Here is an 18,832-nt window from a genome sequence, read left to right as displayed (position 1 = left end):
GTCTTCAAAGATTTGATATCTACTGTTTGTGCTCAAGCTTTAATGAACCATAAGAGGCCATTATTTAATGAAGGAAAACATTTTCAAGAAAGCATTCGATGATAAATGCATAACGGTACGATTTCTGAAAGGTTAAATCATTTCCCTATGTAACTATGATTTAGTCTCGATATGCACATTACAGCTACAGAATAATATCCGTGCCCAGACAGGTGGATATGACGTGCGCCATTTGGTGTTTTCTCTAGAGTTTAAGTCATTGTCACACTCGGATTGGACATATGCTGTGACAGCTGTTCGGTCTTGTTACATGTGGTAATTAAGATTGAGTTTTATAATCAGAGGTGAGTTTGAACCGTACCATGAAATCAAGATAGCGTGGTTAAGCGGATACGGGCGCAGCTGGAAGGTCACTCTCTGGAAGTGTCTTAGATTCTTCCACAGAGACAATGTGTAAATAAATAATGAAACATAAGCTCGATGCTGCTCTTACCATTTTCCCCTGCAGCATTAAAGATCCCTTTTGAATCTAGATCATCATCGTTCTGATTATTGTAAAGGTGAGAATACAGTTCCGCAACTTCATGCCAGTGCTAGCTTGCATTTCTTACAAGAGTGTCCTTGAACATAAAGTCAATTTGTTTCAGACTAACTTACCGTATTTTTCGCCGTATAAGACGCACTGGAATATAAGACGCACCCAATTTTAAAGGAGGAAAATCTAGAAAAAAAAGATTCTGAACCAAATACTGTAGTAAAATATTTTATATCAACTGTATAAAGTTAATTGTCTCTGGGCTCGAACATAATGAGGCTTCCGCCAGGCCCCCCCCCAAGCATCCTTCAGCTTCCCCCAGCCCCCCCAAGTATCCTTCAGCTTCCCCGAGGCCCCCCCCAAGTATCCTTCCGCTTCCCCCAGGCCCCCCCCAAGTATCCTTCCGCTTCCCCCCGGGCCCCCCCAAGTATCCTTCAGCTTCCCCCCGGGCCCCCCCCAAGTATCCTTCAGCTTCCCAGAGGGCCCCCCCAAGTATCCTTCAGCTTCCCCCAGGGCCCCCCCCAAGCATCCTTCAGCTTCCCCCAGCCCCCCCCCCTAAGTATCCTTCAGCTTCCCTCAGGCCCCACCCAAGTATCCTTCAGCTTCCCCCAGGGCCCCCCAAGTATCCTTCAGCTTCCCCCAGGGCCCCCCCAAGTGTCCTTCAGCTTCCCCCAGGGCCCCCCCCAAGTATCCTTCAGCTTCTCCCAGCCCCCCCCAAGTATCCTTCAGCTTCCCCCAGGGCCCCCCCAAGTATCCTTCAGCTTCCCCCAGGGCCCCCACAAGTATCCTTCAGCTTCCCCCAGGGCCCCCCCAAGTATCCTTCAGCTTCCCCCAGGCCCCCCCAAGTATCCTTCAGCTTCCCCCAGGGCCCCCCCAAGTATCCTTCAGCTTCCCCCAGGGTCCCCCCAAGTATTCTTCAGCTTCCCCCAGGGCCTCCAAGCATCCTCCAGCTTCCCCCAGGGCCCCCCCAGCATTCTTCAGCTTCCCCCAGGGCCCCCAAGCACCTTCCATTTCCCCCCTAACCTACCCCTAGCGACCTCCGGCTCCCGTGATGTCTTCCTCTCTGTGCCGCGGCTCCCAGCTGCTTCTGTGCTTTTATAAGGTTGCGCCCTGTGAGTGTGACGTCAGTACGCACGGGCGCAACCTTATAAAAGCGAGGATGCGGCAGAGAGCCGCGGCACATAGAGGAAGACGCAGAGAGCCGTATAAGACGCACCAACTTCCCCCCCCCCAGTTTTGGGGAAGAAAAAGTGTGTCTTATACGGCGAAAAATACGGTAATCCATATTTATATTTTTTGGGCTTTCTTACCCTTGATTTAGTTTTTAAAGACTTTGCTTACCAGGTTCAAAGCACCCATTGTTTTATATTTCAAGTTTTCTTTTTTAGGATATTTCCTTTCTACAGTTATACTTTTATTATTGAAGTTAATGCCGTGAAATACATGTGCCTAAGGGGAAAATAATATGTTTTTAAATGTAATTCCTTATTTAAAAGACACTATTATTAGAAAATACTCGGTCTAAATAAAGATTAAAATAAGAGAAAGGAAAAAAAAGAAAGTGTAGGAGATACAGAAGAAAATGTCACTAGTGATGAGCAAATTTTTTCACCAGGCATGGATTCACAGTAAATTTTGGCATTTCGGCATTGACGAATTGTCTCGAGAAACTTCTGTGAAAGTTTGCTGCGGAAAAATTCATTGTGCGGATTTTTTTTTTGTTGCGCGTCGAATTGGGCACGGGCACGTCAAATCGGGAGTGGCCGCGTCAAAAAAGGCAAGGGCAACAAAAAATAGACGCGGGCGACAAAAAAAATTGCTCGACAAATGCATTTCGTGAATTTTTCGCCGGGACAGATTCGCTCATCACTAAGGGGCACATTTACTAACCCACGAACGGGCCGAATGCGTCCGATTGCGTTTTTTTCGTAATGATCGGTAATTTTGCGATTTTTTTCGTATCTTTTGCGATTTTTTCGTATCTTTTGCGATTTTTTCGGCGTCTTTACGATTTTTGCGTAAAAACGCGAGTTTTTCGTAGCCATTATGAACGTTGCGCAAAGTCGCGATTTTTTCGTAGCGTTAAAACTTGCGCGAAACGTCGCGCCTTTTAAGTTTTAACGCTACGAAAAAGGCGCGACTTTGCGCGCAAGTGTTAACGCTACGAAAAAATCGCAACTTTGCGCAACTTTCGTAATGGCTACGAAAAACTCACATTTTTACGCAAAAATCGTAAAGACGCCGAAAAAAAATCGCAAAAAATACGAAAAAAACGCAAAATTACCGAAAAAGTCGCAAAATGTTCGTTTCCAATCGGAATTTTTCCAATTCGGATTCAAAATCGTGTCTTAGTAAATCAGCCCCTAAATGTCACTTTCCCTTTGAGACATTCCCAAAAAATGGGCTGTGCAAATTGAGAATAAAAGGTACATTTATTAAAATATGAAATTCTTCCTGATGTTACTGACCACATTGTGTGTGTTAGAAATGTTGTAAAGCACATTTTTGCTTTTCTTGAATATCTATTTTTGTGTAGCTTGAATTGACTTGATAGGTCCTCATACAAAATATGGAGGAAGTGCATAAAAAATAAAAAAAAATACAACCAATAGTGTGTAAAGTTCAAATATTATTACTCCCTTAGTGTATAGTGCCCAAAAGAGCAATAAAGTGCCAAGTGCAAGTAGTCATCAACACCAACGTAATTTGGTAGATATGCTCGCTTACCAGACCCACATGTAAAATAAATTAATAAATGCCCGTGTAACAAATTTTTTTTGATGCGCGACATTCTTTTGACACAGGGCAATAATTTTTTTTGACGCGGGTGACAATTTCTCGTTGCCTGGCAAATTTTGTAACCCATTCCGTGAAATAAACCATGAATGAGCAAATCTGTCCTGTTTCACTTCACTGAAGTGAATTCACAAATCTTTCAAAAGAAAACTGCGAAGAATGTGTGAAACGGAGAAAATGTCGGCGTGCAACAATTTTTTTTTGATGCATGACATTCTTTTGATGCCCGTTTAACGAAATAAACCGCCAATGACGAAATGCGGAAATTTGCCACAAATCCATGCCAAATTATTTTGTCCATTACTAGTGGTGACAAGTAGTGATGAGCGAATTTTTTCGCCAGGCATGGATTTCCGAATTTCGCCATTAGCGAAACTTCTGTGAAAATTTGCAGCGGAAAAATTTGTCACGCAGAATTTTTTTTACCGCATGTGGAATTGGGCGTGGTCGTGTAAAATAGGGCATGGTCACATCAAAAAAAACAACGGGGACAAAAAAACGTGTGACAAGGGCGTTTCGTGAATTTTTCACCGTTTTCTTGCCGTTTTGCGAATTTTATGGCAAAGCGAAACGGGACAGATTCGCTCATCCCTAGTGACAACTACTGTAGTTGGGGGGAATAGCAAGGGGCATACCCGTACTGCTTACAATGTAACTTTCATTGAAAATGTTTAGTTAATATATTTTATTTGGGTGTTTTTCTTTGGTGCCTTATCTCACCTGGATTGTGTCGTAAGAATGGAAGATATTTCATATCTATTTTGCTTATTTAACAAAATTCAGTGTGCTATTTGCAAAACCACCAGATGTTTTACTTATTGATATACTTTAATATGGAGTCAGCCGAAATAATATTTCATTAGCTGCTGTAAGAGGGACAGATGTTTCAGTTGCTTAAACAGTTCACCATTAAAAATGCTAAGTTGATTAGCGCCAAACAATCAGCAGGAGTTCTTTTCAGAAAGCTCTTTTTCATGTGTCCTTAATCTTCCTCAAATTATACTGTAATAACATATTTCTATTTTATTATTAAAGATATATTAATATACGAGTCTAGCATGATAACACTTAGGGGCACATTTACTAATCCACGAACGGACCGAAAGCGTCTGAATGCGTTTTTTTCGTAATGATCGGTATTTTTTATTCGCTGTCGCGATTTTTCTTATTTTGCGCGACTCTTTCGTCGTCGTTACGACTTTATCGTATATTTTCCGCGACTTTTTCGTCGCTGTCGTGAACAAATCGGATTGGTTTTTCCGCCGTTTACAATTGCTCAATACGAAAAAATTGCGACGGAGACGAAAAAGTCACGCAAAATACGATAAAGTCGCGACGGCGACGAAAAAATCGCACAAAATACATAAAAATGCGTCGGCGACGAAAAAGTCGCAAATTTTCGTTTCCAATCTGATTTTTTCCCATTCGGGATTCGAATTTGTGGATTAGTAAATGTGCCCCATGCATTGGGGGTAATAAGGGATAGGTGGTAGTAAAGTATAATACATTGGAATAAATTATGGGGCGTATTTATTATGCTGTGTAAAACTAATTCGCCGGAAAAACGGAGTAAGATCGCCATCTGAACGCCGGATATTACGCCGGATATTACGCCATTATTTTCCATAAGTTCTGGTTGAAGAAAAAACGCGTAAAACAATTACGCAGATTTTACGCCGTTTTTACGCCATTTTTACACGGCGAAGCCTGGCGATGTGTGCCGAATTTTCTCGCCGTTTTTTACACAGAATAATAAATATGCCCCTAAGTACAATACGATGTGCTCGTACCAGGATAGTTTTATGGTCTATAAATCTTCCCAGACTAATGTAGTTGCCTTCTTCAAGGAGGTGAGTTGAAACCTTGGAATAGAACTGCATGTATTCTACTTAGAACAGAATCTTACAAAAGGTTATATAAGTAAATTAAGGAGCATACTATTTGTACTTGGATATGGAATTGGCTGAAAGATAGATTACCAAGAGTGGAGATAAATAGAAGCTATTGTAGTTGGACCAGTGTTGTTATTGGTGTAATTTAGGGATCTGTCCTTGGTCCACTGATTTTTAATTTGATCATAAATAACCTTTAGGTTAGCATTGTAGATGTTGGCTTTGTGTTTGTCAGGGTTACTAAGGACGTAAAAAAACAACAGATTTCACGCCGACTGAATGAAAATAGGTTTGAATTAATTGGAGTTCTGGACAGCAAATTGGCAAGTGGAGTTCCACCTTGATAAATGCAAGCTCACTATGAGCATACTAGTGCACTTATTACACACAAATGCCCTGACTAACCAGATTAACATTGGCAAATATTATCATAGACTGATGGATCCAGGTGTACAGTACTTCAATGGTGCAGCAAGCAAGTTGGTCAAGAAAGTTCTAGACTAAGGGGCACATTTACTAAATTTCGAGATTTACAAGTGGGTTTTCACCAGAACTCGATTTTTTTAATTATTATTCCCAGAAAAATTTGAGTTTTTTGAACTCCCATAATTCGTGATTTATTAATGTTTGGTTAACTTTTTTTTGTAAAATGAATTCAACAATTCAAGGGGAACATAATCCCCTCATTGTTTTCAGTTTTACCCAGTTCAAGGGGAACTTAATCCCCTCATTGTTTTCAGTTTTACCCAGTTCAAGGGGAACTTAATCCCCTCATTGTTTTCAGTTTCACCCAGTTCAATGGGAACTTTATCCCCTCATTGTTTTCTATTTCCCACTTTTCAAGGGGAACTTAATCCCATCATTGTTTTCTACTTCACACTTTTCAAGGGGAACTTTATCCCCTCATTGTTTTCTATTTCACACTTTTCAAGGGGAACTTAATCCCATCATTGTTTTCTATTTCACACTTTTCAAGGGGAACTTAATCCCCTCATTGTTTTCAGTTTTACCCAGTTCAATAGGAACTTAATCCCCTCATTGTTTTCAGTTTTACCCAGTTCAAGGGAATTTAATCCCCTCATTGTTTTCAGTTTTACCCAGTTCAATAGGAACTTTATCCCCTCATTGTTTTCAGTTTTACCCAGTTCAAGGGGAACTTTATCCCCTCATTGTTTTCTATTTCACACTTTTCAAGGGGAACTTAATCCCCTCATTGTTTTCAGTTTTACCCAGTTCAATAGGAACTTTATCCCCTCATTGTTTTCAGTTTTACCCAGTTCAAGGGGAACTTTATCCCCTCATTGTTTTCTATTTCACACTTTTCAAGGGGAACTTTTACCCAGTTCAAGGGAATTTAATCCCCTCATTGTTTTCAATTTCACCCAGTTCAAGGGGAACTTTATCCCCTCATTGTTTTCAGTTTTACCCAGTTCAAGGGGAACTTAATCCCCTCATTGTTTTCAGTTTCACCCAGTTCAAGGGGAACTTAATTCCCTCATTGTTTTCGGTTTCACCCAGTTCAATGGGAACTTTATCCCCTCGTTGTTTTCTATTTCACACTTTTCAAGGGGAACTTAATCCCATCATTGTTTTCAGTTTCACACACTTTAAAGTGTGATTTTCTAACGTAAACTCGAAATTTTAAATTTGACATTATCGTGACATTTTATAAATATAGCAATGATCGACTTTAATTCAAATGTATACCATGTCAAGTTTATATGACTTTCAAGGCCAGAAAAAAACAATTTTTTTACTATGTTATTGCGCTAAAACTGATTAATTTGAATAAGGGCTCTCGAAACTCCAATTTGAAAAAAAATAAGTGCAAAAAAACTCAAATTTGGTGCATTTTCGAGTTTTTTTTTTTTTTTAAATCAATGAAAACTTAAAAGTTTCAAATTTGTTATATAGGCCTCTGTGTGTTTTGTGGTCTTCAACTTTTGCTTCCTCAGATGGGTTAGTGTTATACACTAGGGTAAAAGTTATTTCCAGTCCAATTTGCATCAAGCTTGCCCATTCTTTGATTGGGTCAAATGCTAAATATCAGGTATCTCTTTAAATTGTAGTTGATGTTAATGGCTGAAAAGGTCTACAGTTGTTAAACATTTGCTTGAGTCCAAGGTAGGAGGCAGAAGTTTGAAGACCATAATGGGAGATGAAGAGCAGAGGGCCTGAATAGAAAACAAAAATATTGATACAAATGAAAGAGAGAAGAATAGAAATGTAAAGTAAAACTCATTTTTTTCATCTACAGCTTACGGCGCTTGATGCAGATGAAGGAGTTAATGGACAGATAACCTATGAAATCTTGGCTGGATCTCAGGGAAAATTTGAGATTAATGGCAGAACTGGTGTCGTCTCAATCTCCCCAGGAGTTACAGTGTTGGTGGGAGAAATGTTTGCTTTAACCGTGAAGGCGTATGACAACGCTCCCCTCAACCAAAGAAGGTACCGCTTCCAAACAATCAAGTGATTCTCTTTATGTTGCAACATAAACAATTCAAGAAAAATATCTGGGTCAAATCTACTAATCGTAAATCTACATGCACTCAATGCATTTGAATGAAAAATTGGTTTTGTGATCTTTTTCCTGTAGTTATTGAATAACTGACGGGTATGCGTATCCTCTCTTAACTTAAAGCTAAAAGGCTTTTTAGCTTTATAACTTTAGTGGGGTGATTCGTTTTAGATTTGTAATATTGTTATTAAATATATATGATGTTCAGCAATGACCAACAATTCAAGAAGTACTCATTAAAATTCCACAGCGGATTCATTTTGATGATGAGTGAATTTTTTCACCAGGCATGGATTTGCAACGAATTTCTACATTTTGCCATCTGCCAAAGTTTGGTGTGGAAAAATTTGATGCATGTCCAAAAAAGTCGTGGACGCGGCAAATTGGGCCTGGTCGCGGCACAATGGGCGTGGTCATGTCAAATTGGGTGCGGTTTCATTACAAAAAAAGACATGCGTGACAAAAAGTAGTGCAACTAGCGCGTTTCACAGATTTTTCACCGTTTTGTACTTTTTTCCGCGAAATGGGACAGATTCGCTCATCACTAATTAATTGTATTAAATAATCATTTTAAAAGAGTAATTTTAACCTTATGATACCATTATTAAATAATGTTACATTTTTTAAAAGCCAGTGGAACAGCAAAAAGCAAGTGGCACTCAGGGCTAGAGGAAAAATTCCTTTAAAAAAAGATTTTATTTGCGAAACAATGCAACGTTTCGAGGCAAAATAGCCCCTTTATCAAGCACCGGGTGTTCTAGTTTGGAGAGCTAGGGTGTGCGGAAAAAAGCCTCTGTTGTACATTTTTTAAAAGCTCCACTTCCTTTTTATACAGGAAGGAGATCAGTTATCCTAAAACTTGTTATCCAAAAAGTCCAAAATTATGGGGAGACCATCTCCCATAGACTTTATTTTAATCAAATAATTACAATTTTTTTAAAATGATCTCCTTATTCTCAAAAGTAGCTTGTACTAAATCCCAACTAAGATGTCTTCCTTTCTTACTTACATTGCTTTTTATTCATAAGATTTAAAAAAAAAATCTAAAAAATGAATGTAAAGGAAACTGTGGTGGTTTCTATTTTGTAAGCCCCCTGATGCAGAACTTCATATAATTTACTTTGTCTATCCCCTTGGGCTTTAAAATGTTTTTCTGCATACTAAGTAATGCAAAGAGCTATTAAGGTCACGTTACTGAATGTCTGGAATTTTTATCTTACTTTCCCAGGAGTTCTATCACAACAGTTTATATTGAGGTACTTCCACCAAACAACCAGAGCCCCCCACGCTTTTCACAGTTGATGTATAGCCTTGAAGTCAGTGAAGCTATGCGGATTGGAGCCATTTTATTAAATCTACAGGTAAAGTATAACTCAAGTGGCTTTTATTATAACTTTATTGTAACTTGCACATTCAAAAATGTTATGTAATAAAATATAAATCTATGATTCTCGGTTATTGCACATATATAATAAAACCTATTTTTTATTTCATTCAGGCCACTGATAGGGAAGGGGACCCGATTACATATTTAATTGAAAATGGAGATCCTCAGAAAGTGTTTAATCTATCCGTGAGGTAAGATAACTTAAATAATGACATTTAATCAGTTAAATGTATTTTATTTTCTTAAATCATGTCTAAACTAGTGATGAGTAGTGATGAGCAAATCAGATCCGCGAAACGGCGAAAAATTCGCGAAATGGCGAAAATGTCGTGCAACAAGAAAATTTGTCGCCCGCGGCTATTATTTTGTCGCGTGGCTATTATTTTGTTGCGCGGCTATTATTTCGTTGCCCGCGGCTATTATTTTGTTGCCCGCGGCTATTATTTTGTCGTCCGCGGCTATTATTTTGTCGCACGGCTATTGTTTCTGCGCCCGTGACTATTATTTTGTCGCGCGGCTATTGTTTCGTCGCCCGTGGCTATTGTTTTGTTGCCCGGCTATTATTTCGTCGCGCGGCTATTGTTTCGTCGCCCGCGGCTTTTGTTTTGTCGCCCGCGACTATTCTTTTTTGACGCCGGCAACAATTTTTGGACGTGCGGCGAATTTTTACGCGGCAAAATATTTCATTCGTTTTGCGAAAACAATCCGCCAATGGCGAAACACGGAAATTCACCGCAAATCCATGCCTGGCGAAACTTTTCGCCCATCACTAGTGATGAGTTTTCATGGGTGAAAAAATTCGGCAGGCAAGGATTCACGGCAAATTTTCATGTTTCACTATTGTTGCCATCCAATGGCAACATAATTCACCATGGAAAAATTTGCCGCGCCTCCAAAAATTGTTGCCAACGTCAAAAGAATTGTCTCTGATAGAAAGAATTGCCTCTCTCCTCAAAAGAATTGACCCGCGTGCAACATTTTTGCTGTTTCGTGAATTTCTCACCATTTCCCGAATCTTTTAAAAAATTCGCAAATTTTTCAGCGAAACGGGACAGATATTTTTGCAGACACGGATTTGCAGTGAATTTGCGCGTTTCACCATTGGCAAATTGTTTTGTGAGACTTCTCCAAAATTTGCAGCTGAAAAATTTGTCACGCGGCCAAAAAAGTTGTGGGTGCTTCAAAATAGGTGCGGTTGCATCAAAATAGGCATGGTCGTGTCAAAAACGAAGCCTGTGACAAAAACGGTGTCCGATAAATGTGTTTTGCAAATTTTTCGCCGTTTCGCTAATTTTTCGGTTTGGCAAATTTTTTCGGGACATATTCACTCATCACTAGTCTAAACATAAAAAGCAGACTTTTCATATTACTGAAAAGAACATTTTTGTCATTTTGGGTCCTAAAAGGAACGTTCGTTTTGTAGTTCATAACAAGGCTAAAATACCTTATTCAGTATCTATAATAGCAAATATGCCATTATTAGGGGGGCAAAGACCCATACTTTGGAGAAAGAATTTTTATTATTGCCTCCTAAGTGACTGTCTAAAGGGTAGATCTGTCAACAGTCTAATTTGACTTTTAACCATAGATCGAGGTTTTTTTGGGGCTAAGATTGACTTTAAAGGGGTGGTTTACCTTGTTGCATGTAAAAAAATTAATTTGTTGCCCACGTGACTTTTTTGATGCGGGTGACAATTATTTGTTACACAGCAAATTTTTCCACAGCACATTTTGATGCCCATTTTAAAGAAACAAAAAAAAAAAAGTGAAAATTCTCTGTGAATCCATGCCTGGCAAATTATTTCACCCATCACTACTGGATAGCAACACAAGCATCATAAAAGTTCATGGAGGAGCCAAATAAGGGTTTAGATTGGCTATTAGGGGCCTCTATGCACCCTATCAGCTTACAGGGGCTTTATTTGGTAGGAAATCTTGTTTTTATTCAACCAAAACGTGCCCCCAAGTCAGGAATTCAAAAATAACTCCCTGGTTTGGGGGCACTGAGAGCAACATCCAAGGGGTTGGGGATGCATTAAATACAACTTTTTAAATGGATAAGGTAAAAAAAAACTCCTACTCAAACTGATGAGTTCATATAGAAGTCAATAGGAGTTGTAATATTGAAATTCAAGTTATTTTTTGATTCAGGTTTTTGAACTCATTTGAAATTTGACAGACTCATTGAAAATGAAGAGCAGAATGTGATCATTTTGAATTTCTTTTATAAACATTTAGAAATGGTTGTTATTCATTTCAGCAGAGCTGTTATTCATTTACATTTTTATGGTGGACCATCATTTTCTATAACACTGTAACAGGACCTTGACAATGCCATTAAAGTAATGGGTCTTATTAGGATAGCATCACTGAAAGTAGGCCCTGAAAGTAGCTCTGGGTGACTGTGCCCCAGTGCTATTGTTCTAAACATATCTAGAATGTCAACCATAAAGCACAAAATAACTGCTGCTACCGTGGATGAAAGGCTTAGTCAAGCACACTCTTCTGTGCAAGCAGAAAAATTATTATTATTTTCAGTTATAAACATTAGTGATGAGCGAATCTGTCCCATTGAACTTTGCCAAAAACTAGCGGATTTGTGAAACGATGAAAATGTTGGCCTCATCCAAAAAAATGTGCGACATTTATTTTTGCCGCGGGCAACAAATTTTTCACTGTGCGATCTTTGTCGGCTGTTTCGCTAAAAAATCTGCGACTGGCAAAACACGGTAATGTGCTGCAAATCCATGTCTAGGGAATTATTTTGCCCATCACTAATGAACATACATTTTTCCCAATGCTGCTCTTTTTTTACCTTAACATTCTACATTAGAATCTGTCACGTTTCGCCTCACTGAAAAATTTGTGAAACACCAGGAAAAATTTGCAAAACGGCAAAAAAAAAGAACAATGCATGCCGTGACTGTACCTATTTTTTTACAGGATCACGCCTATTTTTTATGCAACCATGCCCATTTTGAACAGCAGATTTTCGTTGAAGTTTCACGAAACAATTTGCCACTGCCAAATGCTGAAATTCACTGCAAATCCATGCCTGGCAAAAAAAAACAAAACGCTTTTCACTATTTCACTATCACTAGTTTCTTGTAACTAGTGATGAGCGAATCTGTCCCGTTTTGCTTCCCCAAAAAATTATTGGTTTTTGGATGTGTGTCAACCAAACACTGTGCGCACGTGACGTGTAAAAAATGACACACATGTCAAAAAACCTGCCTGTTTCGCGAAATAATCTGGCAATGGTGAAATGTAGTGATGGGCGTACTGTTTCGGCAGGCATGGATTCGCGGCGAATTGTCACATTTCGCCATTTGCGGATTGTTTCACGAAACGGATGAAAAAAATTGCAGTGCGTCCAAAAATTGTCGCAAGAATAGTCGCGCGTCCCAAAATTGTCGCAAGAATAGTCACCAGGCATGGATTAGCCGAATAGCCTTGGGCGACAAAAGAATAGCTGTGGGCAACAAATGAATAGCCGCGGGCGACAAAAGAATAGCCGCAGGCAACAAAAGAATAGCCTCACCACAAAAGAATAGCCGCACGACAAAAGAATAGCTGCGGGCGACAAAAGAATAGCTGCAGGTAACAAAAGAATAGCCGCACGACAAAATAATAGCCATGGGCAACAAAAGAATAGCTGCGTGTCAAAAGAATAGCCGTGCAAAAAAATAATAGCCACGGGCAACAATATTTTTCCCATGCGACATTATCGCTCATCACTAGTGAAATGCTGAAATTTGCCGCGAATCCTTGCCTGACGAATTATTCCGCCCATCACTACGATATATTGTATATATACAAATAGCTAACCTTTCTGCATATAGTCTACCAAACACTTAATTGATTCAAGCAAAAATGGCTATTTTACATATAAAATACATACAAGAACCATAATAAGACCCTTTATGCCAACGTTATGTTAAATACGTGTATTGGTTAATAATAACGTATTGTGCATTTATACTTTAATTGTTCAACAATTACCTTAGAGTAAATCTCTCTGCTAATAGCAAGGCTGTCTTTGTAAAAATGTACTGGCTTTAAACTCCGTTACAGTTGTAAAGGCAAATGATGAAGCCTCTGCCAACTGGCCGGCATTCTGCAATAAAGGGAATTTTTGTAGCCCCCTAAACTCTAGTACAGGAATAAAAAAGAAATTTACTGAAATGGGAAATGTTGAACTTTTATAGATTTTTTTTTCCATTCTGCCCTTCATTTGTCTTTCAATTTTTTTTTAAATTGATATTAAAAAGAGATTATTTGAACCTTGTTAGAAAGATATAGAAAGTGTAGCTGGAAATGTTAATTAATTCCATGAAAGGGTGAAATTATGTCCAGTCTTTGTAAAAGGCATCCATTTTAGAATTCCTATTTGTATTTAATGTATTTTCCCCTAGATACAGTAGGTAGAAATGGAATAATACAAGACTATATAAATCGTTAAGTTCAACATGCAAAAATTGTTGCAGTTTGCCAACTTTTTTTTAACCCACAATGTAACATTAATTTTCAAAGGCAAATAGATTAGCACTAGTTAGTAAATTGCATGCAAATGGCACTTTGTATTTGTAAGGCAAGGGGTAGAATCCAGACGGAACATAGCCTTACAATTACACATCTTTTAATTGCAAGCAATTCAAACAGTGAGCTTCAAGACTAGTGATGAGCGAATCAGTCCCGTTTCACTTCGCCGGAAAACGTGTGAAACTGCAGAAAAAATTGTGAAATGGGGAAAATTTGCGGTGTTAAGTGACTTTTTTGTCACATGTGACTTTTTTTTTACTGCACCTATTTTGATACAAACAAGATTTTTTTTCTACTTGCGTCCATTTTGACGTGGCCGCACCCATATTTACGTGGCCACACCCATTTGTTGGGCCACGCCCCATTTTGATGCAATTTTTTTTTTTTTTACTTTACTTACAAATTTTTCTGCTGCATATTTCTGCTGAACTTTTGTGAGACAATTCGCCAAATTTCACTCATCACTATTCAAGACATGAAACACAAAGGAAGACCTGTGCTCACTGCCTGGTCAAGGCGAGGGTAAAGGACTAGCATACAGGGCTGGACTGGGGGATGCAGGGCCCACGGGGGCTTCTGCCTCAGGGGCCCCTGCAACCACCAATGACCCCCCCACCTTCACACCACCCCACAAAGGCCCCCAATACCCTCTGTCCCCCTCCCCCGAGCGTTCCTAAATGAAACCTACCCGCAGCACGTCGTAGGAGACCAGCGGATCATGGGAGCATCTTGGGGGGGGGGGATCGAATCTGGCCAGCTGGGACCCACCGGGTTTTTTCCCGTTCCCGGTACCCTGGGGGCCCAGTCCGATGCTGCTAGCATATCTCTCTGCACACACAAAACATTTTCTAATTGACTCACTGTATCATATAAATGTCAAACCTGAGTCACTACCTAATGATGTTGGGTAATATATTTATTTTAGATCCCTGCCAGGCTTGACCAGATCTTCTAAGTGGAACCAAGCAAATATTTCAAACACAGGCTTGGCATTTATAGTATTAAGAGGGACTTACTCTTTCCAATGCAATATAAATGTCCATTTATTTAATTCATGTTGTTAATCACTATAATTAAATGATAATGTCTAACTGATTGATTGTGTTGGTTTGGAAAACATAACAAGCTGACTATATTCTGCATCAGTAACGCATTCAAAATCCTCGTTACCACAAACAAACATCATGTTAATGTTCATTTTTGCTTTGCTGTCTATGTCTGATCTATTACTGTAGTCACAAAAGGACAGGAGGAAATTGCAAGAGAATGATATGAAGATTTTGTGTGACCTATGGGTCATGTGTTTTTTGTAATAATATAGGAACCCAACAAAAACAGCAAAAACCGAAAACGATTATAACAAAGTTCTATGTTTTGTCTTCCTTTTCAGCTCTGGACTTTTAATGTTAGCAAAAGCTTTGGACAGAGAAAGTACAGATCGCTACATTTTGATAGTAACGGCATCGGACGGCAGAGCAGATGGAGTAAGTTTCTTTTGTTTGTTTGGGGTTTTTTTTTTTTTGGGAATGACGTTGGTATACTGCACAGAAGTGGCATCTAGGGAGCACTAGACAGGGTTGCCCTCAAACCTCACCTTGTTTTCAGGTTAGAGAATGATATCAAGTGGATAATGGCAAATGGAAACAAAAAAATATTTTGCTGATGAATTTAGAGTGGGCACATCTAGTACCTGGGCACCACTAACACAAGTATGGGATCCATTATCTGAAAACCCATTATCAAGAAAGCTCCAAATTGGAGCTCCGATTGTCCATCTCCCATAGATTCCATTATAATCAAATAATTTACATTTCTACAAATGATTTCCCTTTTCTCTATATTAATAAAACAATGTATTGTACCCGCACCCCCAATGGCCCCTGCCACGGCCTTAACACACAGGGCGGCTTGCACACTGCAGGACCCCCCCCCTGTCTGACCCCTTCCCTTGAGCGTGTGTAAATGAAGCTTACCTGCAGTGCATTGGTAGAGGGAGACTGGAGGATCTCTGGACCACCCTGATGGGATCGGGTCTGGGCCGCTGGCACCCACCAGGTTTTTTCCCGGTGCCCCAGTCCAACCCTGATATCTACTGTACTATCCCACAGTTCCCCCCCCAGGGGCCCGCACCCCCCAAGATGCCCCCACCGGCCGCATCTTTTGCCGTGCTGCATTTTTTGATCTCTAGGCTATTTTTTTCTCTGTGTATGACTATTGGTGGCAACCGAACAGCTAATATTTAATTTTATTTCTAAAAATGGAACTCAGTTTTCAAGAGCTGTTAAGAGCTGCTGTCATACAGGCAGACAGATTGATTAAAATTAAAATTTTCTGAACACAGTATTCTGAATTGTACTCAAAAAATTCTATCTATCTGGCTCTTCAGTTTCCTACCTGCATCTGCAGGGCAACAGCCCATCATCAAAGACCAGCATATTAGATACCTTAGAACCTATTTATTTCTTTATACATTAGCCTTACATCAGAGTGCACAAGGGAAAGGGAGCTCTAATGGCAGGGCGCCCCCTAGTCATATTGCAGTCCATGGGGTTAGATATTGTTCTTAGTTATCTGTTCTTTGAAAGCACATTCAAAACCCAAATCCAAATCTCAAATGTTATATTTAAAAAAAAATGTGTAACATTCTGACCAAGCTTGAATACAACATGTCCATCAAGTCAAACTTTCATTCAAATAATTCCCACTTAGCTTTCCGGTATCCTGAAGAAGGAGGTGACTGTATTAAAATATATCTAGTTTGCTGCCAAAAAGGGGAATTTCTTTTCAACTCCATCATGGTAATTGGACCAGTCCACCGATCTCCCTTTATTATAAACATTAGACACCAACTGTGTGTTTCCCCATTAACTGAAAAAGCATTCAATGATTTTTTTTTCAAAATATCTATTGTGTCTAGTGATGCGCGAATCTGTCCCGTTTCACTTCGCCAAAAGATTTGTGAAATGGCGAAAAAAATTACACCCGACTTTTTTTTTTTTCGATGCGCAAATTTCTTTTACGTGTGCAAATTTTTTTTGACACGGGCAAATTTGTCTGCATTTTTTCGCAAAAAAATCTGCCAATGATAAAACGCCGAAAACCGCTGCAAATCCATGCCTGCCGAATTATTTCTTCCCTCACGAATTGTGTCTGCAATTCTGAATGTCTTGAGTCCTGGGAGAAAATTCCAATGCCTTTACCAATCTCACCGAAAAATTCACAAATCTTTATTTTATTTTACACGGGCAACTATTTTTTGACGCGGGTGACTTTTTGGACGTGGGCGAATTTTTCCATGGCGAATTTTGTCGATGGTTTCGAAAAAAAACTGCTTATGGCGAAATGTGGAAATTCACTACAAATCTATGCCAGCCAAATTATTTCGTCCATCACTAATTTTGTCTGCAATTCTGAATGCCTTGAGTCCTGGGAGAAAATTCCAGCACCTTCACCAATCTCACCGAAAAATTCACAAATCTTTAAAAAGATTTGTGAAACGCCAAAAAATTTGCGAATCGGCGGAAAAAATGACGCTCAACTTTTTTTTGATGCGCACACGGGCGTCAATTTTTTTTTTTTGACGTGGGCAAATTTTTTTAATTTTGTTGCCGGTTTTGCAAAAAAATCTGCTAATGCCAAAATGCGGAAATGCTTAAATGCTGAAAAATTTTCAAAACAACAGAAAGAAATAAGCCCAACTTTTTTTTTGATGCACGACAATTTATTTTAACACAGGGGACAATTTTTTTGATGCGGATGACATTTTTTTTTGACGTGGGCAAATTTTTCCACGGCGAATTTTGTTGCCGGCTTCGTGAAAAAATCTGCTAATGGTGAAATGCGGAAATTCGCCACAAATCCATGCCTGCCAAATTATTTTGTCCATTGTGTCTGCAATTATAAATGCCTCAACTCCTGGATGAAAAGTCCAATGCCTTCACCAATCTCACCGAAAAATTCACAAATCTTTTAAAATATTTACGAAACGCCGAAAAATTTGCGAATCAGCAGAAAAAAGGAAGCCCAACTTTTTCTTTTGATGTGCGACAATTTATTTTAACACGGGTGACTTTTTTGGAGGTGGGAGAATTTTTCTGCTGCGAATTTTGTCGCCGGCTTCGTGAAAAAATCTGCTAATGGTGAAATGCGGAAATTTGCCGGAAATTTGTGAATTTCCTGTAAAAGTATTTAGTCAATCACTAATTGCAATTCCAATGCCTTCACCAATCTCACTGTAAAAGTTAAGATGAAGTCTCCTTCTATTGGTGAATAATTCTCCAACATTTAGGCAGTTTCATTGCCCAGGAAAAAGAACAATTCGTTATTATTATATTATACAATTGTGTTTGTTGCATCTGAGGAAATAAGCAGCATCATTTTAGTCATTTACAGTTTGTTGCTTTTATTGCTTACCAGAAAATAAGAACCATTGAGTATTTAATTCTACATGAGCTGATCCGTAAGGTGTTTTATGTGTTGATTCTCTCTGACCTCAAATACCCCAACTTGCTTTTAATGCAATGTCATGCTTGGAAGATTTCGCCCTTTTGTTGAACAGCCTCGCGCCATTATTAACCACATGTTTTTATGATGTCCTTGGTATCCGTACATTATGGCAGATGCCATTTTATCTCTGCACATTTAAACAAACAATTTAATGTGCATAATTACATAGTATTAGTTCTGCCGCTGACATGGAAAGGAACACAAAGCAAGGTGCAGCAAGCAGTCAGATGGGAGTGGGGGAAAGGGACATCTAAGCAATAATGAATTATTTAGTGTAGTTTGTGGACCGAGAAAAGCTCAAATGGGGCACATATTGTAGTAATATAATATGAATTATTTGTAGTAATCAGGTTGGGTGTATTAAGTCACAAACAAAGGGCATAAAAATAATCACTGTACTGAGAACGCTTGGCTGGGCTGCTGCAATGTGAACGGTAGTTTTCCTGCCAATTTATAGCTATATAAATGTAATGATCAGTGTGGTCTAAAGGCACTGGTGTCTTCTGATGGATAAGGTGCTACTAAGCTACCAAAATATCAGTTATTACCTAATTGTCCTGGTAATTTAGCCAGAAGTCTGCAAGTTTATAGCTGGAAAAAAAAAAATACAATGTCAAGCCATATATGATCCCATTGTGTTTTACACACATCTA

The 18,832-nt window shown here is 39.1% G+C and overlaps 1 protein-coding gene across 2 annotated transcripts in view; it reads left to right on the top strand.

Annotated features, from left to right (window-relative positions):
* pcdh15 (protocadherin-related 15) overlaps positions 1 to 18,832 on the top strand; it is a 709,890-nt gene that overhangs the window by 425,232 nt on the left and 265,826 nt on the right. For both annotated transcript variants that reach the window (XM_031905917.1, XM_031905916.1), the window contains exons 15-18: positions 7,481 to 7,674; positions 8,973 to 9,105; positions 9,243 to 9,322; positions 15,064 to 15,157. In XM_031905917.1, coding sequence (XP_031761777.1) covers positions 7,481 to 7,674; positions 8,973 to 9,105; positions 9,243 to 9,322; positions 15,064 to 15,157 — 501 coding nt within the window. The remainder of the gene's footprint in view (positions 1 to 7,480; positions 7,675 to 8,972; positions 9,106 to 9,242; positions 9,323 to 15,063; positions 15,158 to 18,832) is intronic.

This window comes from Xenopus tropicalis, chromosome 7 (genome assembly GCF_000004195.4).
Source record: "Xenopus tropicalis strain Nigerian chromosome 7, UCB_Xtro_10.0, whole genome shotgun sequence".
In the NCBI taxonomy this organism is placed as follows: Eukaryota; Metazoa; Chordata; class Amphibia; order Anura; family Pipidae; genus Xenopus; species Xenopus tropicalis.
Note: the sequence above shows the minus strand (reverse complement) of the source record. Positions and strands in the feature narration are given on the sequence as shown.